The sequence below is a fragment of the Phyllostomus discolor genome, chromosome 7 (assembly GCF_004126475.2).
Source record: "Phyllostomus discolor isolate MPI-MPIP mPhyDis1 chromosome 7, mPhyDis1.pri.v3, whole genome shotgun sequence".
Taxonomy (NCBI): Eukaryota; Metazoa; Chordata; class Mammalia; order Chiroptera; family Phyllostomidae; genus Phyllostomus; species Phyllostomus discolor.
Window position 1 is genome coordinate 11,163,356 of NC_040909.2, and position 25,607 is coordinate 11,188,962.

At 41.8% G+C, this 25,607-nt stretch overlaps 1 protein-coding gene across 3 annotated transcripts in view; it reads right to left on the reverse strand.

The window, feature by feature from the left end:
* The window catches only part of OXSR1 (oxidative stress responsive kinase 1), a 72,674-nt gene that overhangs the window by 38,642 nt on the left and 8,425 nt on the right, over nt 1-25,607 (reverse strand). For 2 of the 3 annotated variants that reach the window (XM_036030505.1, XM_028518655.2), the window contains exons 2-4: nt 23,358-23,470; nt 18,103-18,211; nt 11,472-11,613 (exon numbers count right to left, since the gene is read on the reverse strand). In XM_036030505.1, coding sequence (XP_035886398.1) covers nt 11,472-11,613; nt 18,103-18,211; nt 23,358-23,470 — 364 coding nt within the window. Of the gene's footprint in view, nt 1-11,471; nt 11,614-15,628; nt 15,766-18,102; nt 18,212-23,357; nt 23,471-25,607 lie in introns of those variants that run through there. The other variant, XM_036030506.1, reaches the window with a different exon arrangement.

Here is a 25,607-nt window from a genome sequence, read left to right on the forward strand (position 1 = left end):
CCTCCCAGAGGTTCCGCCTCCACATACTGTCACGCGGGACACGGGGTTTCAACGTGCGAACTCTGGGGGGGACGCACGCTCAGGGTAAAGCTCCCCTGCATGAGGAGTGGCTTTTCTCCGGCTGCAACCGTGTGGAGTCCACGTACGTACAGACCGCTTTCTGCTTATCTTCGCCCTGGCTCATTCAGCTTCTTGAACTTGTAGACTGCTTTTCTTCAGACTTGGCAGTTTGGGGCCATTATTTCTTTCCATACTTTTTTCTGTCCCTTGCACTCATTTAGCTAAATGAAAGCTGATGTATTTTACAAAGTAGATGTTAAAAGTCATGCAAAATTGAACACAGACTGAATTTGTGCCTGAACTTGATGTGAATCAGTTCACTACTTCCTAAAAAAGACAGTGTCCGTGAAGTGTATTTCAGTGTGGATTTCGGGTTAATTTACTATTAACTACACAAAAGTCTGCCTATGGAAAGGTTTAGGAAAAAGAATACGCTTTCATCATTTTCTGAAGTGAAGACTTTGACTTTTAAAAGTAGAGATGTGGATATATTTTAAAAAGACAATTGGTTTATTTAAAGACTACTGATTCCAACGACAGCTCTAAATTCTATTGAGTAAGCAGCTAAAAAGCATAACTGACACTGAACCCAAGTATACACAGCTTCGCTGACAAACACCTTTTCTAGCAGGCCTCAGAAGCAGACTTCCCAAGTTCAGATCCCAGCTCTGTCACAGGTGGGCGGCCTGTGGCAAGTTCCTTCAGTTTGCTTTGCCTTGGTTTCCTCATCTGTAAAGCGAGGGTGATACCAGCACCGTCCCCGTGAACCAACTGTGAGGAAGAAATGAGCAATGCAGACAGTGCGCTGAGAACGGTGTGCAGCACGCCAGTTTCAGTGAGTGCTACCGTCATTGTCATCTACACGAGGGGCCACCAGACATTTTCTTAGGGGGCCAGAGTTAAAATGTTTTAGGCTCTGTGGACCAAATGTTCTCTGTCACCACTACTTTCTTTTTGCAGTAGGAAAGCAGCCGCAAAACAATCTGTAAATGTATGGGTGTGGCTGTGAGTTTGGCTTTTTTTTTTTTTTTAAAGAAATAGGCATATGGCTAGATTCAGCTTGTCAATCTCTGCTGACCTACATGGCTATAGAAAAATAATTTCTTCTCTCACATACTAGTCGGGGCATAGGTGACATAAGTCCCCGTGCCCAGGACGGCACTCCACAGAGTCCGGGACTTGAGCCCTTTCTATTTCACTGCTCTACCATCTCTTAGTGCTTGCGGCATAGCCCACATTTCACTGGAAGGAAAGGGGAAATGCAGGTTATGCCACCTTCCGTTAGCAGTGGTTTCTCAGGGCATTTGGCAATGTCTGGAGGCATTTTTGGTTGTCACAATGGGTACTAGGGGGAGATGCTGTTGATGTAATGGGTAGAAACCAGAAATGCTGCTAAATATATCCCACAATGCACAGGACAGCCCTTACAGGAAAGAAATGCCCAACCCAAATGTCAGTAGAACTGGGGTTGATAAAACCTGAGGAGCAGCACACAACACTCTTGTTCTCATCCCAGTGGCTAGAAAAACATCTCATGGTCCTACCTGGCCTTCACAGGTGGCTATGAAATGCTGCTTTTCTTATGGATTTCACGTGTCTGGTAAAAATATCTTTCTTTTTAATTCAAGAAGGGGAGACACACTGGGGGCCAATAAGCAGCCTCTGGCACATTTCTTTTGGAAGACTGCTTGATGAACATAGGATCAAAAATAGATATTAACTGAATTATGTTCATCGCTAGTATCAAGGTATATACACACAGGACCGTCACCAACTCAAAGACAGAAACCCTGTTTGAGGGCACCTTTTCTTCCTGACAGTGTGGGAAATACATTCCCAAGGGTATACTTTTTATTCACACCCATTTTAAGTCATTTCTTAACACCTTATTTTAACTTCGTGCAAAACAACCGATTAGGTGCAACGACAGATGAAAAACCTTACTGCCTTAAGAATATACTTGCGGTGTTTCCGAGATTTCTAGTTTGTATATTACTCCTTAGAGTCAACTGTTCTCCTTCAACTCCATAAAAAGAGAATTTGTTTTCCTTTGTAAGACTTAAAGCAGGTTGGGCAATTTAGACAACCAGAAAGAATAGCTCACTTTTTCCTAGAACGAGATGCTCGTGTAAATGGCTGATTTCATCTATTTTATGTTAATTTTCTTTAAAATGCTACTGTTCTCAGAGTAACCTAATCAAAAGTTTGTGTGTGTGTCTGGGGGCAAGGAGGGTTGCTCTTTCCCTCCAGATTCTGATTAGCCCCTAAAACCTCAGCTCTGCAGGATGGTAGATGATCTTTAATCAGACACTTTCCTGGGCCTTTGCTTGTCTGCTGAGGGATTAGGATTAAGCAGGCAATTTTTAAAATTCAGGTGTAACTGATAAAACAGTAAGATATTTTAAGTGCACATCACAAACAATGTGATGGTTTGACATACATAAGCACTGAGAAAGGATTTCTCCTGTCGAGTAAATTAACATATCTATATAACTTTTTATATAGAAATATGTATTTATGGGGTTTTTTTTGGTGAGAACATTTACATTCTGTTCGCTTAGCAAACTGCAATAATACAGTACATTGTTATCAACTACAATGAGTCCTGTATTAATGTCTTTCGTTCAACACTGTTTCATTATGATGTTGATGAGCTGCCGCAGGAACTTAACATTCTTTATACCAATTAGCTTATAAAATTGGTTTCATTACACATCATTCAGCTTCAAGTGGCAGAACCTACCATTAACTGAGGGCTAATTCTGTAGTCACCATTCTATACATTAGATCCTCAAACCTTATTTATCTTGTAACTGCAAGTTTGTACCTTTTTACCAATCTCTGTTTCCCACAACCCCGATTTGTGGCAAACGCTCTTCTGCTGTTTCAACTAGGTCCACATTTTTTAAAATTTCATTTACAAGTGAAACAATGGGGTATCTGTCTGTCTCTATACATACCACGTTTTGCTGAATCCATTCACCCACGGGTAGACACTTAGGCTGTTTCCATATCTCGGATATTTGGAATGCTGCTGCTATGAACATGGGAGTGTAGGTACCGCCTTGAGACAGCACTTTCACTTCCTTGGTGTCTATACCCAGAAATGGACCCTCTGGACCATACGGTAGTTCTGCTTTTACTTTCTTGAGGAAACACCATCCTGTTTCTCCTAGTGGCCGTTATCAGGTTACACTGCCACCAACAGCACGCAAAGCATGGACCCCTTTTCTCCGCATCCAGCATCTGTCATCTTTTGACTTCCTGATAAAAGACATTCTAACAGTGTAAGATGATATCTCATTGTGGTTTTGGTATACATTGTCCTGATAATTTGTGATGTCCTGCACCTTTGCATGTATTTGTAGGTCATTTACATGTCTTCTTTGGGAAAATGGGAACCTATTTTTTGGGGGGGAACCTAGTCAGGTTCTTTGTGCATTTTTTAATTGGGTTGGGGGTTTTTCATCGCTGTTTTGGCCTCCAAGTTGTAGAAGTTCCTGTATATGTGCAGCTCAGTGGATTGAGCACGGGCCTGCGAATCAAAGGGTTGTCAGTTTGATTCCCAGTCAGGGCACTTGCCTAGATTGTGGACCAAGTCCCCAGTTGGGGGCACATGAGGGGTAATAACACACTGATGTTTCTCTCCTTCTCTTTCTCTCTCTCTTCCCCTCTCTCTAAAAATAAATAAAGTCTTTTTAAAAAAAGCTTTTAATGTAGTCCCACTTGTGTATTTTTGCCTTTGTTGACTTTGCTATTGATGTCAAATTAAAAAAAAAATCATTGCCAAGAACAATGCCAAAGAACTAACAGTCTGTATTTTCCTCTAGGAGGTTTACAGTTGCAGGTCCTAAGTTCAAGTCTTTAATCCATTTTGAGTTGATTTGAGTTTATGGTGTAAGATAGAGGTCAAGGTTCATTCCTTTGCATGTGGATATACAGTTTTCCAAACACCATTTATTGAAGAGGCTATCCTTTCTCCATTATATATTCCTGACTCCTTTGTCAGGAATTAATTAACCATATATGCATGAGTTTACTTCTGGGTTCTCTATTCTGTTCCATCGATCTATGTATCTGTTTTTATGCCAACCCCATACTGTCTTGATTACTATAGCTTTAAAATATAGTTTGAAATCAGGAACTGTGATGCCTCCAGCTTTGTTGTTCTTACCAAAGATTGCTTTGGCTCTTTGCAGTCTTTGTGGTTCCATATGAATATCAGGATTGTTGTTTTCTATTTCTATGCAAAATGCCATTGGAATTTTTATAGAAGTGGCACTGAATCTGCAGATGGCTTGGGGTAACATGGACATTCTAACAGTATTAATGTTTCTAACCTACGAACACAGAATATCTTTCCATTTATTTGCGTCATCAATTTCTTTCATCAACATCTTAATTTTCAGTCAACAGATTTTTTTCACCTCCTTTTTTAAAATTTATTATTTAAAAAAATTTTTTCCCTCACTTGAGGACCTAACATAAACTTTATTATGTTAGGTGCATTCCCTCTATACCCAATTATTGCAGGTTTTTATCATGTAAGGATGCTGGTTTTGTCAAATGCTTTTCCTACATGTACTGGGATGATCATATGGTTTTTATACTCCATTTGGTTAATGTGGAGTATCTTATTAATTTGCAAATGTTGGATCATCCCTGAAATAAATCCCAGTTAATCACAGTATGATACTTTTAATGCATTTTTCAATTCAGTTTACTAGCATTTTGTTGAGGAGTTTTGCACCTATGTTCATTAGGGATATTGGCCTGTAATTTGTTTTCTTCTCTGTAGTGTACGTACCTGGCTTTGGTGTCAGGGTAATGCCACCCCTGTAAAATGAGTTTTGGAAGTGTTCCCTCCTCTTCTATTTTTGGAAGAGTTTGAGAAGGATTGTTGTTAATTCTTCTTTAAAAATTTGGTAGACTTCTCCAGTGAAGACATCTGATCCTGGACTTTTCTTCGCTCAGAGGTTTTGACTGATTAGATCTCTTTACTAGCAACTGATCTGTTCAGATTTTCTATTTCTTCATGAAATGAGGCCCTGAAATGTTATATACTTCTAGAAATGTATCCATTTCTTCTAGACTGCCAAATGTGTTGGCATATAATTGTTCGTAGTGTTCTGTAAAGATTCTATTTCTGTGGTGTCAGTTGTAACATCACTTTCATTTATGATTTTATTTATCTGAGCTCTCTCTTTTTTTTAATATATTTTATTGATTATGCTATTACAGTTGTCCCATTTCCCCCTTCACTCCCCTCCACCCTGTACCCCCTCTCCCACCCACGTTCCCCCCCTTTAGTCCATGTCCATGTGTCATACTTATGAGTTCTTTAGCTTCTACATTTCCCGTACTATTCTTGCCCTCCCCCTATCTATTTCAACCTACATTCTATGCTACTTATTCTCTATACCTTTTCCCCCTCTCTCCTCCTCCTACCCCTACTGCTAGCCCCCCATGTGCCCTCCATTTCTGTGGTTCTGTTCCTATTCTAGTTGTTTGCTTAGTTTCTTTTGGTTTTGCTTTAGGTGTGGTTGTTCATAATTGTGAGTTTGCTGTCCTTTTACTATACATGTCTTTTCTTTATCTTCTTTTCTTAGATAAGTCCCTTTAGCATTTCATAAAGTAAGGGCTTGGTGATGATGAACTCCTTTAATTTGACCTTATCTGAAAAGCACTTTATCTTCTCTTCCATTCTAAATGAGAGCTTTGCTGGATAGAGCAATCTGGGATGTAGGTCCTTGTCTTTCATGACTTGGAATATTTCTTTCCAGCCCCTTCTTGCCTGTAAGGTCTCTTTGGAGAAATCAGCTGACAGTCTGATGGGAACTCCTTTGTAGGTCACTGTCCCCTTGTCTCTTGCTGCTTCTAGGATTCTCTCCTTCGTTTTTACCTTGGCTAATGTAATTATGATGTGCCTTGGTGTGTTTCTTTTTGGGTCCAACTTCTTTGGGGCTCTCTGCGCTCCTTGGATTTCTTGGAAGACTGTTCCCTTTGCCAGTTTGGGGAAGTTCTCCTTTATTATTTGTTCAAATAACTTTTCCACTTGTTGGTCCTCCCCTTCTGGTACCCCTATAATTCGGATGTTGGAATGTTTAAAGGTGTCCTCGATGGTCTTAAGCTTTTCTTCAATTTTTTGAATTCTTATTTCATCATGCTTTCCTGCTTGGTTTATTCTATCTTCCTTCTGGTCCACTGTGTTGAGACTCAGATTCCTTCCTTTCACTATTGGCTCTCCTCCGTATGTCTTCCTGCATCCCTTTTATGGTAATCTGCATTTTTTCATGTAATTTGCATCCAAAATCAACCAGTTCCGTGAGCTTCCTGATCACCAGTGTTTTGAACTGTGCATCTGATAGATTGGCTATTTCTTGGTCACTCAAAAGGATGAGTCCTGGGGGACTGATCTGTTCTGCTGGAAACATGTCTTATGTCTTTCCCTGTCTCTCCTATTATTTTATTTATTTATTTATTTATTTTTTCTCCGGTCTGGTTGCTCTTGTTACGGTGGAGGGCGGAGCCTTAGGTGTTCACCGGTGCTGGGCGCCCCAGTCGCTAGCTTGTGACGTTATATGTGGGGGCAGGGGAGGGAGCGGGGACAGGAGGGATCAATGGCGACCCTTCCGTTCTCCTGGAGTCAGACACTTCCCTGGGCTTCTGGGCCGTGAGCTCTGCCCTGGTCCACAATCCCTGCCCCACTGATTCCCCCAGCCGCTGCTTGCATACTCAGGGATCACCGCTGCACCGCTGTGCTCTTGCGCCCGGATGGCTGTTGCGCCGATTTTGCGCCAAATTTCCCCCGACCTCCGCGCGCCTGCGACCCGCGCCAGCCCCGCGCCCGCTCGGCCCGTCGTCCCCTACCAGTCTGGATGTACGGGTCTACTTCAACTTCTTGGCTGTCTGACTTCCATTTAGATAAATCCTCTGACAGTTCTGATATTATGACTGCAAATCATTGTTGTAAATTATTGTTGTTCTGTTCTTGGTTGTGCGAGGAGGTACGGTGCGCCCACCTATTCCTCCATCTTGCCAGAAGTCCATGAGCTCTCTCTTTGTGAAGAGTTCGCTTAAGGTTTGTTCATTTTACCTATCTTTTCAATGAACCAACTTTAGTTTTAATAATTTTTTAATTGTTTTTAAATTTCTATTTTGTTTATTTCCACTCTGACCTAATTGTTTCTATTCCTTTCCTTCTGTTTACGCTGGGTTTTGTTTGTTCTTTTTCCAGTTCCTTTAAGTGTAGAGTTGGAGTTAATTGGAATTTTCTTGTTTCTTGAGGTAAGACTGGTTAGCTATGAACTTCCCTCTAGGAACTGTGTTTGCTGTGTCTTACAAGTTCTGAAAACTTGGTATTTTCCTTTTCATTTGTTTCACATAGCTTTTGACTTGCTGTTTGAGTCCCCCTTTGATACACTGCTTGTTTAAGAGCATTCTGTTTAGTCTCCAAATGTTTGTGGGTTTTCCAGTTTTCTTCCTGCAGTTGATTTCAAGTTTCATGACATTGTGGATGGAAAAAATGCTTGATATGTTTTGTTGCCTAATAGGTAATCTATTATGGAGAATGCTGCACATGCACTTGTAAAAAGAGTATTCTGTAGGTTTTGGATGAAATGTTCTATAAATATCTATTAAGTCCATCTGATCTAATGTGTACTTAAGGCCATTGTTTCCTTATTAATTTTCTGTCTGTATGATGTAACAACTGATGTCAGTGGGATATTAAAATCCCCTATTATTATTGTATTACTGTGTAACACAACTGTTTAAGTGTTGTATTTTTTAAGTTTTAATTTTAAAAAAGTGTTACTTTACAAAAAGCTTTCAGTAATTTGAAAAAAGCCCTGATCGGTGTGGCTCAGTTGACTGGAGTGATATTTCATAACCAAAAGGTTGTGGGTTCAATTCCCAGTCAGGGCACATGCCTGGGTTGTGGGTTAGATCCCCAGTCCAGGCTTGTATGATCCCCAGTCTAGGCATGTGTGGGAGGTAACCAACCGATACTTCTGTTTCACATCAATGCTTCTCTCCCTTTTCTTCTCTAAAAGCAATGAAAAATGTCCTCAGGAAACAATTTAAAAAATAAAAAAGACTTTAAAAAGAAAAATTTGAGAAAATAAAAGAAACAAAAAGAGCAACAGACAAAATTATATATACAGTTTTGTTTTAAATATATTTTAGCATATAAAAGAAACTGTGAAAGAATATCTCAAACTGTTATCAGTGGGACTTCCAGTTAAGATGGCGGTAGAGACAAACACAACTTGCCTCCTCGCACAACCACATCAAAAGTACAACTAAAATACAGAACAGCCATCACTCAAAACCACCGGATACCAAGTTGCCTGGAAATATGACAGCTACGGAAATAAGGAAACCACATCCCTCCAGACTGATGGGAGGGGCGCAGATGCAACATGGGCTGGTCCCATATTCATCTGTGGTGGGTAAAAATTCAGGAGGGCTATCTTGGGAGTGAGGAATCCCAGTCCCACACTAGGTCCCCCTGCCCAGGATTCCAGTGCCAAGAAGATAAGTCCTCCTAACTTCTGGCTGCAAAAACCAGTGGGGGAACCCAGACACAGACTTACTCAGACTCACTCCCTCTGAGCTCCAGCAGCAGGGCAGCAGCCTGAAAAGCACCACTGGCACACAGGGAGGAACTGGAGTGCTGGCATCAAGACGAGAGCTGAGGGACCACTTTCTCTCAGAGAGAAAGGTGGGCAGAGGCCACTGTGCCTTTTCTGAATCCTCCCCTGACACAGCCATACAGCCAGCAGGCTGGTGACATATCTGAGACTCCATCAACCTGGCTAACACTTTATGCCCTGCCCTGGTGATCTCCAGAGACTCCATCCCACCCAGCTTATGGGCCCACCCAAACTTCTTTTCCATATGAATGCCTGGTCTTGACTCATGCTTCACAACTTCCTAAAGCCTCTCAAACAAGCAATAGCCAGCCTAAGTGAGCCCCTACTCTCTGTACCTCTTGCTAAGTGGCCCCAGGCCCAGCACCAGCAGCCACCAGCCTAGATTCACAGCTTGGCTTCACCTGGGAATCCCCAAGCACAGCACAATAGCAGCCATCTCAGACTGCTTTATAGCTCAGGCAGGGAGGCCATGGAAAGAACACAGGTGGGGACTGAACTTGGCCTGCACCACCCACGAAACCCCAGAGCCAGTGCACCCAGTGGAGAACCAGAGACCAGGTCAAAATACTATCACCTTGCCCCTGTTGGTGGTCAGTGGTCACAGCCAACCCTTGTAGCTAACTGGCCTGGGTAAATCCCTCCCATTGACCTTCCAACAGCAATCAAGTTTCAGCTACAAGAGGAGGGTGTACTCAGCCCACACAAAGGGAGCACCTCGAGTATCCAGCTTGGGTGATAGGGGAGGCTGTGCCACTGGACCCTATAGGACACCTACTACATTAGGACAGGCTACCAAGACAGGGAGTAATAGAAGCTCTGGCTAATACATAGAAACAAACACAGGAAGGCTGCCAAAATGAGGAGACAAAGAAACACAGCCCAAATGAAAGAACAGATCGAAACTCCAGAAAAAGAAGTAACAAAATGGAGATAAGCAATTTACCAGATGCAGCAGAGTTCAAAACACTGTTTATAAGGATGTTCAAGTTACTTAGGGAGGACCTTAACAGCATAAAAAAGATCTAGTCAGAAATGAAGGAGGTACAAATTAAAATAAAGAACAACTTACAGGAAAACAACAGTAGAGTGGATGAAGCCCAGTTTCAAATCAATGATTTGAAATATCATAAGGAAGCAAAAAAACAACCAATCAGAACAACAAGAAAAAAGAATCCAAAGACACAAAGATAGTGTAAGCAGCCTTCTTTAAGCACTCCTTCATTCACAACTTCAAGCACTCCAACATTTACATCATAGGAGTGCCAAAAGGAGAAGAGAAAGAGCAAGAAATTGGAAATCTATCTCAAAAAATAATGAAAGAAAACTTCCCTAATTTGGTGAAAGAAATAGGCATGCAAGTCCAGGAAGCACAGAGGGTCCCAAACAAGATGGATGAAAAGAGATCCATTTCTAAACATGATAATACATCTATTAACATCTATAATATATCTAATATGTTAATACATTTATTAACATATTTTGCCGTGTCCAACACACTCCCATGTATAATGAGCACCCATGTTTTTGGCCCAAACTTTCAAGAAAAAAATATTTTGTTTTTTTAATTCAATTTTTAATGTATTTATATTTAGATAGATATTTTTGTATTATAAAGGAATTTTTGTACTTATTTTTGAACATATTATTGTACAAGAAATTTTATGTAACAAATAATTATAAAACACAAGAACAGATACAAGGTATTTCAGCTACTACCCATGTATAATGCACACCCATATTTTTCCCTCAAAAACTTGGGCAAAAAAGGGTGTATTATACATGGCAAAATGCAGTAAAATGCCAAAGGTTAAAGATAGAGAATCTTAAAAGCAGCAAGAGAAAAGAAGTTAGTTACCTACAGAGGAATTACCATAAGACTGTCAGCTGATTTCTCAAAAGAAACTTTGCAAGCTACAAGGGATTGACAAAAAATATTCCAAGTTATGAAAAGCAGGGACCTACAGCAAAGATTACTGTACCCAGCAAAGATATCATTTAGAATCGAAGGGCAGATAAAGAGCTTTCCAAACAAGAAAAAACCAAAGGAGTTCATCATTACAAAACTATTGTTACATAAAGTGCTAAAGGGACTTACTTAGGAAAAGATGATCAAAACTATGAATAATAAAATGGTAATTAATATATATCTATCAAGAACTGAATCTAAAAATCAAACTAAGCAAACAAGGAGAACAGAGACAGAATCATGGATACGGAAGCATTTAGACGGCTGCCAGATGGGCGTGGGGTGTGGGGGAAGGGGTGAAGAGGTGAGGGGATTAAGTACAAATGGGTAGTTACAGAATGGCCATGGGGATGTAAAGCACAGTATAGGAAATGGGGTAACCAAAGAACTTATACGCATGACCCATGGACCCGAACAATGGTGCGGGGATTGCCTGATTGATTGGCAGGTGCTGGATGGAAGGGGGCAAAGTGGAAAAAAGTGAGACAACTGTAATAGCATCATCAATAAAATATAATAAAAAAAACAACAACAAAAAATGTTATCAGTGATTGCAATGACTGCCTCCTGATAAGAAATTACGAATTTTTCCTGTTTTGTATTTTAAATACTTACTATCTGTGTAATTAAAACTCTAACCACAATGTACTAAAACCAGTAATACAAAAAACCATATTATTAACACTCAGGTATTAATTTTGGAAAAGAATGGGAAATGGCCTAAATGAAGTGATACAGCACACTGCCACTGCACTCACCACCAAATCACAGTACTGTCTTTTACCTACCGGTGAATCTGTCCGTTTTTGTGCAGGTATTCCAACCCTTCCAACACCTCTTTGAGTATGGTCGCAATGGTAGGTTCATCCAGGACTCCGCTTTTGTGTTCCCCCTTTGCCACAATGTGCTTAATAATATCCAGAACAGAACCTGAAAACAGAAGACACGGTTTCCCATAAATGTTTCACTTATTCAATGATTCAGAGTCATTTTGAAACCAAAGCACATGTAAACCTTTTGATAAATTTAATTGTGTGGAAAAGAAAGGAAAAAACAGCCCTGGCTGCTATGGCTCAGTGGATTGAATGCGGGCCTGCAAACTAAATGGTCACCACCAGTTCAGTTTCCAGTCAGGGCACATGCCTGGGTTGTGGGCCAGGTCCTCAGTGGGGGCTGTGCAAGAGGTAACCACCCACTGACGCTTCTCTCCCTCTCTTCCTCCTTCCCTTCTCCTCTGTCTGGAAATAAATAAATAAATTCCTTTAAAAAATTAAAAAATAAAAAAAGGAAAAAACAGAAAATAAAGGAAATGTGAAAGTTTAAAATACGTAATAATTTATTCTCAATGTCAATCTAGAACAGAAAGAAGACTGCTAATATCCAAACAGCAGTGTTATACCACCATCATCTTTAGACTTCGAATGAGAATTTGGAAAAGGTAGTAGAGCATTTTTAACACCTCTAAAGAATACCTAGGTTAACCATGCCCATCAACTGACACTTTAATATAAAATATCACAAACCGACTTAGGTTTCAACACCAAATTAGAGTATGCAACACCATGTGAATAAAGACAGAAAAGTACAAGTAAAACACATGTCAAATTACATAAGAAATACTTGAAAAATAAAGGCCACATGTGTATTCAGACTAACTTAAGGATTAAAATTATGTTTCAGGTTGATAAATAATGGAAATAAAATAGGGAAGGCAAAGAAAACTATGAAAAAAAATAAAAACGGCAGTTCTCTTTCAATAACAGCCCAGATGTATCATCAATCCCCTTCTTCCCAGGACGAGAAATAATGCTCCTACTAAAAATTAGGGGACGGGAAGGAAGAGACCTACACAGAAATTAAGCCATAGAAAGCTGACTACCGTAACTGATGATTACGGTTTTTAGCAGTTGGCCAGAGATCTGTGAGATTTCTGTTAGAACAGTGGCCCACTAAGACCACGGAACCAGAACAAACCCCCTCCGGGGTCAGAAACCGCACCGAGAACTCCGAGACTGCACTGGGAAGACTGGAGGCCCACTTCTTAGCACAAGACCTTAATGGTCGGGACTGAAATGAAAACAAACACACGATTCTGTTGAAAACTTGCTCTGGGGGGGTCCCTTTCACTTCACCCTTAAAAAGAAAAAAACGTGCTTCCAGACAGATGAGAAGAGCAGTCTAGAAGGAATCTTTGAAAACACGGGAGGGTTGAACCCATGCTTACTCTAGCTCCCATTTGAAAGTCGCTAACATGATAAACTCGATTTTTTAAAAAAGGGCATAAACTCAGAGCAAATGAGAGAAAAAATCGTAACAGACGAGAGACAATAATAATTTGGGGAAGGAAAGCAGAGAAAGAAAAAGTAACTGACTAAGCAGAGTAGACAAATCTGAAACTTCAGCGTCTGCAGAGAAGGTATGCCAATGCAGAAAAAGTGACCCCTGCCCAGAAAGGCTCAGAACATAGGGACCACGTAAGGGGAAGTGAGGGGGAACTGATGGAAAGGGTGAAAACAGGAAAATGGTTGAAAGGTCATAAGGGAGAATAGGATCCCCAGACCCAAGGTCCACCCCCACCCCGTACCCCAATCTCTGCACCTCCAGCAGGAGAGAGGCAGTTGACTCTCCCTAGACAAAGAACTGGGGGCAGGGGTGCTCCAGGTACCAGGTAACGTCTCCTAATACATTACCCTCCCTCCCCTCTTTACTGCTGGGATTCACAAGACTGATCCACAAAGGGGGAGGCCTCAGCCACCACCAAGGGCAGGCTGGGGTAGGCCATACCACGCTGAAGGCGCTTCAGCTCCACAAAGGGGGAGGCCTAAGGGGTAACTTTTGTTCTGCTTAGTTCTAACCAATCACACATTAATCCCCAAAACAAAGTGACTACACTAACAGGCCACATAGTTCATTCTTCTGAGAAATCCAGGCCACATAAGAAAAGCTTAGTAAGAAGACATCTGTATAAATGCCAATTGAGTTACATGGAATGCAAAAGGAGAAATTCCTACTAGGGATTACAAAATTAACACAATTTATTCATTCAACAATTAAGCCATATTATGTGCAAGATCTAGAATTGAATGCCACAGAACATGTCAAGGCATACATGGCATGACTGCTGACTTTTAAGGAACTTCTGTCTGGTGGCCCAAGGAAATGGAGCAGGAAAGACACCAGGGCACACAAAAAGTTTAAAAAGTCTGAAGCAAGAACTCCTTCTTAAAATCTTAGCAGATTGGTATTAACATCCCATCATCTACTGATCAACAGGGCAGCTGAAGCAACGCACGCCCGCAGTCTCCATCTGGAGCAGATGTACCAAATGAGGCTCAATGAGCAGCCCCTGGGATAATGAGGTCTTTCCAGTTCCGGTCTCCCGACAATGTAATTTTTGTAAGTGAGGGATGATCAATCCACCAAGATTGATGAAGTACCTAATCCTACAGGTACTTCTTTCTCTTTCCTTTCAACAGCTTTCTTAAACCACTTATGACTTCTAAAAATCCTATATTGCAGTTTATAAATTGTAGAAATAGCTATTTAGATCAACAGTGCTTGTAATTTCTAGATATTAACTTCCTATACTGATTCCATTATTCGATTATCAGAGTTTTAATTAGCTAAGGGTAAGAATACCACCATTACAAGGAAGCACTGTGAAATAATTAGAAGGCTGACACACTTAAAACTTATTTTAACCAAGACGTCCACCTGGCTGATGGGTTTGAGAGTGACAGTTGCAATTCATTTTACAATTTAATTAGCTCATTAAGTTTTACATCAGCACAATGTTGCTGTATCAAAATATGCTTTTTGTTCTAAATATTTTGGCTAAAACAGCTGATGTGAAAGAAGGCAGCCTATACATTTTTCTGTCAACTCTGGCCAGATGTATTCTTTAACTATTCAAGGTCACCTGTTGCTGTCCCTGCTCCAGCCATGATCCCCCCATCAGTTCCCAAGACATGCCACACCCCTCCATCGTGCTCCAGACGGTTCTGTCCAGTGCTCCAACTGGATCCCTTCCCCATCCCGCCCCCTGATACCGCCCCCCCCACATTTCACCTGGCTACTTATCACCTACTCCTCAGATCTCAGATGGATCTCCCCTCCTGAGGGAGTCTTCGTTAGCCCCACTACGCCATTCTCCCCCGTACGGTTCTGTTCGCCCAGTACGCCTTCCCATGGCACCTAATACCTCCTTGAGGCTCTCTACGCACTTACAGTTACTCAACTGCAACTTTTCCTTATCGGCTATGAAATCTGTAAGAACAAGGAACCAACAGTTTGATTCACCAACGTACTGGTGCTCAATTGGTCAACTGAGCTATCCTAACAGTTTCCTCCTATTAAAAGAAATTAAAGTTGCGCTTAATTTTGCCTTTTGTTTTCTAATATTGCATAATGTATCTCTAAAATTTAAATGTATATTCACTCTGTAAGTACAAATGCAAGATTTCATTTTCCTAAAAAGCATGCAAAGTTAATACTTTAAAATTAGGTTTAGAGGTAAAATTATGCTGACTCATAAAAACATAAGTAATTATAAAAAAGAATTAACACCTGAAACATGTTTGAAAATTATCCTCCAGGAAATCTGCTGAGGACTAGGCCAAAAAAATCGGGCACTGTCTTAAAACCAGGAGGGACAGAGAGGTACATTTAAAAGACACCACCCAGGTACATGTCCTTCCCCTTCTGCGATCAGGACACATACCCACTAAGAGAACGTGGATTCTTGAAAATATGTATCATTCTGCTTAGCAGTGTAGCAAAAAGGACAGGCTGGTGAAATGTGGATGAGAAAAGTAAGCAGACAATTTATTCCTATTCATCGGAAGACTTTATTGTAAAACATCGAAAACTTTGTATTAGACAGTTTTGTAAATTACAATTTAAAAATTATGCTATACATGATCAATAACGAAAGATACGGTATTACCTAATATTCCCATATCTGTCCATACTGAAAGAACCATGCTTGACCACCATCTTGAAAGGTGGCTGGTGTTAGCAAGGCTTCCAACCATCATATGATCAGGGCCTTTAACAAAGCAATCCAGTCTCTCCAGTGTGTCACTAATGGGATTGAAACAAAAAGGTGATTCTGGCTACACTGAAAAGCATCAAGTAACAAGGGGTTATTATTACTCTTAATGACGAGAATTTCGTGTGCACCTTACTACCTGTCAGCACGGTGGGGGAGGCTTTCCACGTGTCATCTCGTTTACTCCTCCCCGACACCCTGAAACGCAGAAGGCACCCCTGTTTCCCAAACAAGGAAGCAGGTTCAGAGGGTTTGCCCAGTGACATAGAAATGCCACGTAGGAAAGTTAGAATTTAATTCTAAAACCGATGCTGCTTCCTTTAAACCTCGCTGGGGAAGGAAATGTTTAATGAGGTATGACAGTAAAACTGCAAACCAATATGGACTCTCGTTTCTGAACCCCTGCACTCTAAAATGGAAAATCATGCTCCCACACGGAACACATATGCAAACAGAACGGAGCAGCCCAGGGACAGGAAAGCCGGGCGGCTCCGTCGCTCACTAGCCCTCTCTCTGCCGCAGGATTCAAATCCAGGCCTCGGCGCCCTCTAATCTACCACAGGGCAGGGCCTTCAGGACACCGGACACAATCTCTAATCCACGCCTGCCAAGGTCCACTGTTTTCAATCACAATCCTTACATCTTATTCTAAGGACTTAAGCAGAAATAACTGCACATTTACTACAGGACAAAGCCCACAATTAATCATGTTAATGCTGGGGACCAAGATTTTCTGGGTAAGAGAAATGAGATTCAAGTGTAATTTGAAAGTTTTAAAAGGTCTGTAATATTAAACTTGAACTAGAAGCATTAATGTCAAATCATGACTTATTTTTAATGTATTGTATTTCCAAGCTCTTTCAACTAGAAGCAATGATAAAGTAGCAGCAAAGAGCATCCCAAGCATCCAAGATATGCTTTCTAAATACCATTCCCCATAAAAAAGATCAGAGCTCCTTAAAATATTGGCTGATTTGGGTCTGGGAAAAGCATCAGAAGCATGAGCCTAGGAAATCTTGAACCAAAAAACAAGGAACTTATCAAAGACTGATGAATCACATCTGAAGGACACTAGACTGAGCTTACAGGGACCCCCACTGACAAAATTTGGGCCAGCCTGAGCATCAAAAGAATAGAGTAAAATTGAAAGACACTGAATATATAAAAATATTTGAATCTATGTAATAATATTCTGAAAACTGACAGCCTTACCCAATGGGTGGGGGTGGGGGGACAACCCTCTCATTTGCTACCACTGGAGGTGATTATTAAACTAACCCTTTACTCTAAAAATTGGTCCTTAAAAAAAGAGCCAATTATTTATCCTGTCTTTTCAGTAGGAACTACAACAAAGATTAATCAAGGAGCCCAGCGAATAAGGTAAAGTGCCTTTACACAGAAGAATGCCAGGTTATAAACGCAGAAGAAAGGATGCAGTAACAAACACCACCATTCTGCCGTCCCAGACAAAACAACTGGTTCAAATGGTCCTTAATGGATACTAAAATCATTGGACCAAAGACTTATGAGGAACTAGGTACTCACAGTATCAAAGTACCACACCTCACAGATTACTTGTTAGCTGCAAAGGGAAAAAAAGCTACCCTTCCCTTAGAGCCACCTGGCTATCATAATCTTAAGCAATCAAAATTAACATCACCATTAAAGATGAAACCAGAGAACGGATACATTCTGACATAATGCAATATGAAGTACACTACAAAATCTTGTGCCAAAAATATTTAACTTAGCTCTGGCTGGTGTAGTTCAGTGGGTTGAGCACCAGCCTGCAAACCGCAAGGTCCTGGGTTTGATTCCCGGCCGGGGTACAGGGTCAGGTTGCAGGCCAGGTCCCCTGCTGGGGGCGTGCAAGAAGCAACTGACTGATGTTTCTCTCCCTCTCTTCCTCCCTCCCTTCTCTTTAAAAAGAAATAAATAAAATAGTGAAAAATATATATTTAACTTAAATCTAATCAAGGCTTTAGATCTAATTTTCAATTTGCAAGGAACAGAGGAATATACATCAAGTTAAACATCGTCATAAACAAAGATCCAGATGAATCCAGAGTGTGGGACATTCTACAAGACAGTCACTATCACACCTTCCAGACCAGACCCCCATCAAACGGATGTCAGGGAAGAGAGGCAGTGGGAGGGGACCGTCCTGCACTGAGAGAGATTTAAGAGGCGTAACAAGCAAATGCAAGGCGTGCCACCTCTCAGCTCACGCACTAGCCTCGTGAGCGGACACTATGTTCTCAGCACCTCCTCCAAGGTGACTGTCCATGAAAACCAAACGAGGACAGAAAAGAACATTTTCATTACCTTTCCAACCCACGGGAGTTAGTATTTCCCTGTATTTTACTCACCTCCACTTAGCAGCTTCATGACTAGCCACAGCTCATCTTTTACTACGAAAGACGTGTAGTAAGACACAATGTTAGGGTGATGACACTGACTCATGGCTTGAATTTCTTTCTACAAAGAAGAGAAAACACAGTAACTCATTATATGCAGGCATAAAACAATACTCCAAGTTAGTGAGTACCGGCCGGGATCCCAAGGCTCTGTCACCACCGTTCCGGGACCTCCGTGGCTCTGACCTCTACCAGAACAGTGGAAGCCGGAACCAGTCCGTCCCCCTCAGGCCACCGGGTCTCCGCACCCTCCACTCGCTGCTCCAGTAACCTCCGACACGGGAAGCGTGCACCACTCACCACGACCCGGCCCGGCACAGCACCCAGGGCCCCACGCAGGGACCCGTGCTTCCACTTCAAGGTGCCCTTGAGAAACCATCCTGGGGAATCGGGCTTTATAGCCAGAGAGGATAATTACAAATAAACAAAGGGTGGTTTTTTGTTCATCTGAGGGTCATTTATTTATTTCAAAATATTGTTTCATCCCACTTTTGTGAAATGATCAACAATTCTCACACTAAAGGGAACAGACTGAAACAGAGCAAGGTCATAAACTAAACCCAAAGGAGAAGCCCGTGCCAAAAGTCTACGCTTACACAATCTCCGTTAATAAATCTAAATTAGATCAGGTATAATAAAATGCCTTATAAAGCCCTGTGCTACCTCTCTAATCTCATTCCTACTCCCTCACACGCCAAAATATCCCCGTCCTAGTAACTTCAAGTGAGCCCTGCTGCTTCTAACCACGGGCACTGCACCCTGGTGGTCCCTCTGCCTCAAATACACATCTCTCACGGTTCGTGCCTAGCTGAAACGGCCCATTCCTCCTTCTGAACACAGTCCCCCCAGCTCCCCGGGTTGAGTTAGGTGTCGCTTCTCTTGGCTCCCTATATATGTCCTTCCATCATGGCATGTGCGTACTGAATAGCGGTACCCTGGGTGCTTGTCTATCTGCCCCTTCTTGCTAGACGGAGAGTTCCACGAAAGCAAGCACTTAAAAGTGGATTCCTTCCCTGGCCAGGTGGCTCAGCTGGTTGGAGCATTGTCCCGCACACCAAAAGGCTGTGGGCTGGATCCCTGGTCGGGCATGTACCTAGGTTGCAGGTTTCATCCCAGGTCGGGGCACGTACGGGAGGCAACTGGTCAATGTTTCTCTCTCTCCCCCTTCCTCTCTCTCTAATAACCAATAAACATACCCTTGGGCGAGGATTTAAAAAAATAAATAAATAAAGACTCAGCTTTATAAAAGAGTGGATTCCTAAACACTGTGGAACTTACGTGTGACACCACAATTGCCTATTTATTTTTCTGTGTCCCTCACAAAACTGTAGGCTCAACAAGAACTAAGACTTTCCGGCACTTATCATTGTGCCTGGCACACAGTACACCTTCAATAAATATTTGCTGAATGAATGAATCCTACGGCACTTTATACAGGCTTTTTTACTGATTCATGTATTTGACCTCGGTGTTTGTTCAGTAAAATCAATCGTGTAAAAGCTGCTCATAATCCCTGCTTCACATGAAGTACTCAATACATACCAGTTTCTCTTTCCTCATTGTCTCTACTGAATGTAAATTGCTTTACAGCAAAGACCTTGTGGTTTATATTTTTGCAACACCCAAAATCACCAGCACTATACTCTGTACTAAAAGCTAAGTAAACATGAAGGAAAACGAAGAAGGAACTAGAGGGAGCACCTGCCTGCTGATACAGTTACACAGGACTAGGAGAGATAAGGTGAGTACAGGAGCAGGAATACACAGGACAGCACACACATGCCCAGTGAGTAGTAAAGATAATGAATGTTACAAAGATCTACAGGAAACAGTTAAGGCAGGCAAAAGTCTTCACACAGGAGGTGGGAACCAGGTTTCCTTCTGCTGGATGTGAAGATACGACAGCAGGACAAGGTGAAAGGCACAGGTAATCACAACAAAAGGTGGAATGTGCAAGAGACAGCATAGGACACAACGAATAACCCTGCCTGGAATAAAGAGTTCGTGCTTCCAACAGGTGTTTACCGCATGCCTCCTACATGCCAGGCACAAGGCGAGGTGCCTGACCACCACGGCAAGCCCTTGCAAAACTCGGAGTTTGGTGAAGAAGTTAGACAAACACTGCTTTCCAACACAGACTGATAAACAGTTTGATAGGGGAAGTATAAGATATTACGTGACTTCATTGGAGAGTCAAATCATCAAAGAACAGGACTGACCATCAGGGAAGGCTTCCCCAAGTTTCAGTCCACTGGGACTGGTCAAAGCCTCCCTGCCCTGGTGGCCCAAGACACCTCCACAAAGGCCTCCGGCTTTGTCCTTGGGAGCGCTCCTCCGCCTCTTCCTTGCACAGGACTCGAGCCTTCCCTAGGCACTCACCATGCTCTGCCCCGTACAGCAGAGCACCTAGTCTTCGACCGCACTGGGAGCCTCTTGGTAGAAGAAGAGACATTTTAAGCCTCATTGTGTAGCCCTGGGATGTCTGCCCAACGAATCTATCTAGTCCTAGCATCCAGGAGAGAACAATCTCGAAGTACTGCACTGTGTGCCCTTCTGAGAGAGAAGCCTGTGAGTCAAGTCTCCAGGCAAAATAAATTTAGTAAGAGCTGACAGCTGAGTTTCCCATCGCACCTAGCACAGGTTGTCAGACACGAAAACATTTTGACAAGAGAAAGGAGTAACATCCTGCCCCCTCAGAGATAACTGTCACACACAGCGCACACCTGCAGTCGGTTCACCTCGCCCTCTCTGGAGAACGCAGGGCACGCTTTTGCATTAAAATAAAGGATTCTGAAAACAAATTTTTAAATCACCACATCTCAAGTTTACTGCGTTGATCTACTAGAAACTGCAGGGGCTTCATCTCTCTCCGCAATGCAGCCCCTGGCACTGGGATCTCTGGCTCCGACACCGTGAACACACAGATAAGTCAGGCAGTGTTCACACTCCTTGGGTGTCTCCTGGGCTTAGTGGGGTCTTACCTGCTCCCCAGCCCCCCAAGGAAAGCCAATTCATCTTAAACTTGCTTTACTAAAAGTCGCTTATTTGCCGAGTATATACATATTACATTTGCAACATAAAGCTTACTGGAATATGTGGCCAAAATGCAAGGAGATCTAACTCATGTTTTCCTTTTATTAAGCTGTATCAAGTCTCCATTCCTCTAAAAGACAGGCCCTACTGTACTGACACAAATGTTACTTTCAAGAATATCAGATTATATTTTAGAAGCGATGTTCTTTCCAATTTTGAACTAAGATTATAACCATTTTGTTAGTATCATATGAAGCAGAAAACAATAGACTTTAATCAGAAAGACCTAATTTTTAATCCACACTGTCACTTATCATATGATTTCCTTGCCTTGCCCATGAAATGGAGCCGCCGCCTAGCTCACAGAGACGTTTACGGGGTTAAAGTGCATGCAAGTGCCTAGCACTGAACAGGTGTTTGCTATTTATTATCTTCATGGGAACTTAGTCAAGTTACTTAAACTTTGAGCCAGTTTCTTTAGTCAAGAAGTAAATACTTTCATTAATTTTTACATATTATGTAAAATAACTAGCAAATGACAGGAATTCATATTAGGCTTCTCACACTCCAGGCTTAGTATGTAAGTTACAAATACTACTTTGCTTTAATAGAATGAGTTTACAACGTAGACTTCTTTTGTAATCATTGCCACTCAAATGTCCAAATGATGCTCGCAGGAGTGTCTAAACTTTTGGCATCTTCTGGGCGACACTGGAAGAAGAGGAGCTGTCTTGGGCCACGAGTTAAATACACAAACACTAACAAAACAAAAAAAAATCTCATAATGTTTTAAGTAAATGTGCAATTTTGCATTGGGCTGCAATTCATAGCCATCCTGGGCTGCGTGAGGCCTGCAGGCCGTGGGCTGGACACCCCTGCACGGTGTTACTGGCACCCGTAAACCTAAGGTCATCACACAGGATTTCAATCAGCTTCTCCTTCCAAGTGAGTGCTCTCCTACCACAGACAGCTCAAGGTCACTCCAGGAACCAACTTCTTCAGCTTCTGCCCCTGCATTGCCAATGCCTGAAGAAACACATGCATCTCATCTTCTAAAAGTTCAATATATATATTTCTATTCTTTCTTTTTATTCCAATTATTCCCTAATACTCAGTACAGACTACACCAGAAATTAAATCCAATCTGGGACACTGGGAAAAACTTCTGGACTGACAGATTATGCCAGTCCTAATTCCTGCTCTTTCTATCACTCGCTATGTATGATCTCAGAGAAATTACTTAATAAAATAGCAATATCGGTTCATATTTGTACGACAATTTATATAGTTTTTGAGTACCGTGTCACTTGATCTTCAGGAAAAATCTCATGAAACCCATTTTGAGCCGAAGAAATTGGGCATTTAAAAAGTTAAATGTTTTGAAAAACCATCTTATTTCCCTCGTCGAGCAGTTACTACATCTTTAAAACTACTCTGGGCGTCGTGGTGCATAAAAGGAGTCCCAAACAACCCCGGTGTGACTGGCTTTTAATGCCACAAAAACATCCCTCACAGCTGTGGGTCCTCGGGACTCCCTTCTCCTCCCTTCCCCCAGCCTTGGCAGAAGCCAGCGCTGCCCGCCGGCATCCTCTCTCCCATCCCGCATCAATGGTCAGAAAACAGGTTCGAACTGTGTTGTTAGGGGAGCAAAGCCTTTCCACAGATACTCTATTTGACCCAGGAATCACAATCACATTATATTACATTCAGGAAAAAGAGAAGTAAGCAAGCATCCTTTATAACAATAAAAGAGAGGAAGCAAGGTAACTGTTCAATACTAGAGAACGGGGTAAATAAAGTATGGTCTACCTACTTAATGGGATACTGCCCACATGCTGAAAACTGTATTAATCCATATGTAGAGACACAAAAAGAATTCTGCAATAATTTTTTCAATAAAAAGAACAAGTATATGATCATATTATCATACAAATGCAAAGATGTTTAAATGTGCAGCCTGGAAGATTGCACAGCAAGTGTTAGTTGATCTCAGAATGAGAGGATTATAACTATGTATTTTCTCTCTACTTACCTGAATTTTTATATATTTGACAATAAACGTTACTATTAATGTTTTTAAAAAGGAATAAAAAACTTCTCGTTATTCCCCACTCTAACATGAAATGTACAAGATTCCACCCCCCCCCCCCTTAAGAAACAGGAGGCACGCGTACCAGAAGCTCATCCATGCTCGTCTGACACTTCTCAAGGTTTATCCGTTTGATTGCCACTTTCTCCTTTTTAGGGGCACAATATGCTGCTTGGACCACAGCCGTTGCTCCACTCCCTAAAGATAAATACATAAATGAGTACATAAATAGATGGGTAGATAAAAACATAACATTTCTAATTCCCACACAATTTAAACAAGAGAAGTTAATCCTTATCTTGTTCCTACACTCAACAGATGCACAGAAACACTCCAAGAAACAGGGTGTCTATAAAAACAAAACACTTAACCATTTCACAGAACTGCCCATAAATACCAGTACCAAAGGAAAAGAAAAAACTTAAAACTGCTAGGTTTCCAGTTCTAGAATTTGATGGTGTGGGCCCACATGTCCCTGCTCCTCTGAATACACTAGAAATGATTCAACCATCAAAAACTGACTCTGTAATGGAGAAAGAAGGCGAACTGGCTGGGGAGCTCAGAGTGTGAGGAAGGGTACCACTGCGAGTTCACCAGGTTCTCCTGGTGTCTCCCCTATGTCCATGAGTGGGCACCAGGACAGCCTGCCACCTGAAACAACCAACGGGGGTAGGCAGATAAATACAAGAGAAAACCCTGCTTTCTGGCCAAAGGGCTTCCCCCAAACAGAAGCTCAGCAGAGAACCAGAGGGAGACAGATTACCCAATTACCCAGGACAGTGGGGGGCCCAGCCCACCACAGCAAGAGCAGGGCCTCCACCCCAGACCCAGGCCCAGGCAGCAGGAGGCCAGATCCACCGCAGGGGCAACTAGGTCCCAGTCCCACACCTGGGGCAATATCCAGCCAAACTGCCCTTAGCAGCGGCAGAACTGGGAACCCGCGCCGCCCGCCCACCAGTCAGCCCAGGTAACACGTGTACAGACCAAATAGGAGTTCCTGTGGCGCCAGAAGAACAAAGCAACAGAGACTGGTACCTGCAAGAGTTCTGAAAACTGAATTATCATAGGAACTACACAGCTCACAAAAGTAGGCCAGGGTCTACACACTAAATCTAAATAGATTAACTGCCTACTAAAACAGAAGATTGAACCAGAATCAAGAGTCTCCTAACATCAGTACCCTAAATGTCCAGGATGCAATAAAAAATAATAATTATAATCACATGTCATACCAAGAACCGGGAAAAACACACTTGTACGAGAAAAGACATTCACACTGATGTCAACACCAAAATGAATCACAAGTTGGAGAATTTTAAAGCAGCCAGTATAAAAATGCTTCAATAACTGGGAATTCTTTTAAAGCAATAAAACAATGAAAAATCTCAGCAAAGAAATAGAAATGATAAAAAGTATCAAATGAATTTATACAACTACAACATACAGTTTCCAAAATAGTTTACTCAACCTAAACAACAGACAGAAAATAGACAAAAAAAAAAAAAAAATCCCACAGATCCTCAGGTGGGATAATAATAAAAGTTCTAACGTCCAATAATGCCCTCCCCAAGATGTGCAGGTCCTAATCCTTGAAACCTGTGAGCGTTACCTTATATGGCAGAAACTCTGTGTGTTATTAAATTACATGAAGGGTACAGAGATTATCCTGGATTATCTGGGTGGGCCCAATGTAAACAGATGGGGTCAGGGTAATTTGAGCCCCGAGCCAAGGAGCAAGTACTGACACTTGAAACAACGTGGGTGAACCTTGAAACCATAATGCTATCAAAAGTAAAAAATCACGAAAGACCACACAGTGTATGACTCCATTTACACAAAGTGTCTGGGACAGACAAATCTGGGGAGACAGATACAGATTAGCGATGGCCGGTGGCCGGAGAGAGAACGGGAAGTTACTGGTTGATGGGTCCCGGACTTCTTCCCGGCGTGATGGACCGTGTGGTGGACGTGCTCTGGGGCCAGACAGTGGTGGCAGCTGCCGAGCACTGTGAATGTACTAACATCCACTGAACCGTACTCTTTTAAAATAGTGCATTTTATGTCACGTGACTTTTACCTCGGTTTTTAAAAAAAGATAAGGAAACACTCCAGATTACTTTAACTCGCAATTCTACAATTTAGAAAAAAAAATGGACCGAGTCTTTGAAAACAACTAACTACCAAACTCAGCCAGAATGAATAGGTAACTTGAATAATCCTGCAACTATTTTAAAAATTAAATTTGTAATTTAAAAGTTCTCCAAAAAAAAAAAAAAAAAGCCACAGATGGTTTCAATGGAGAATCTTACCAAACACTGAAAGAATTAATAAGCCA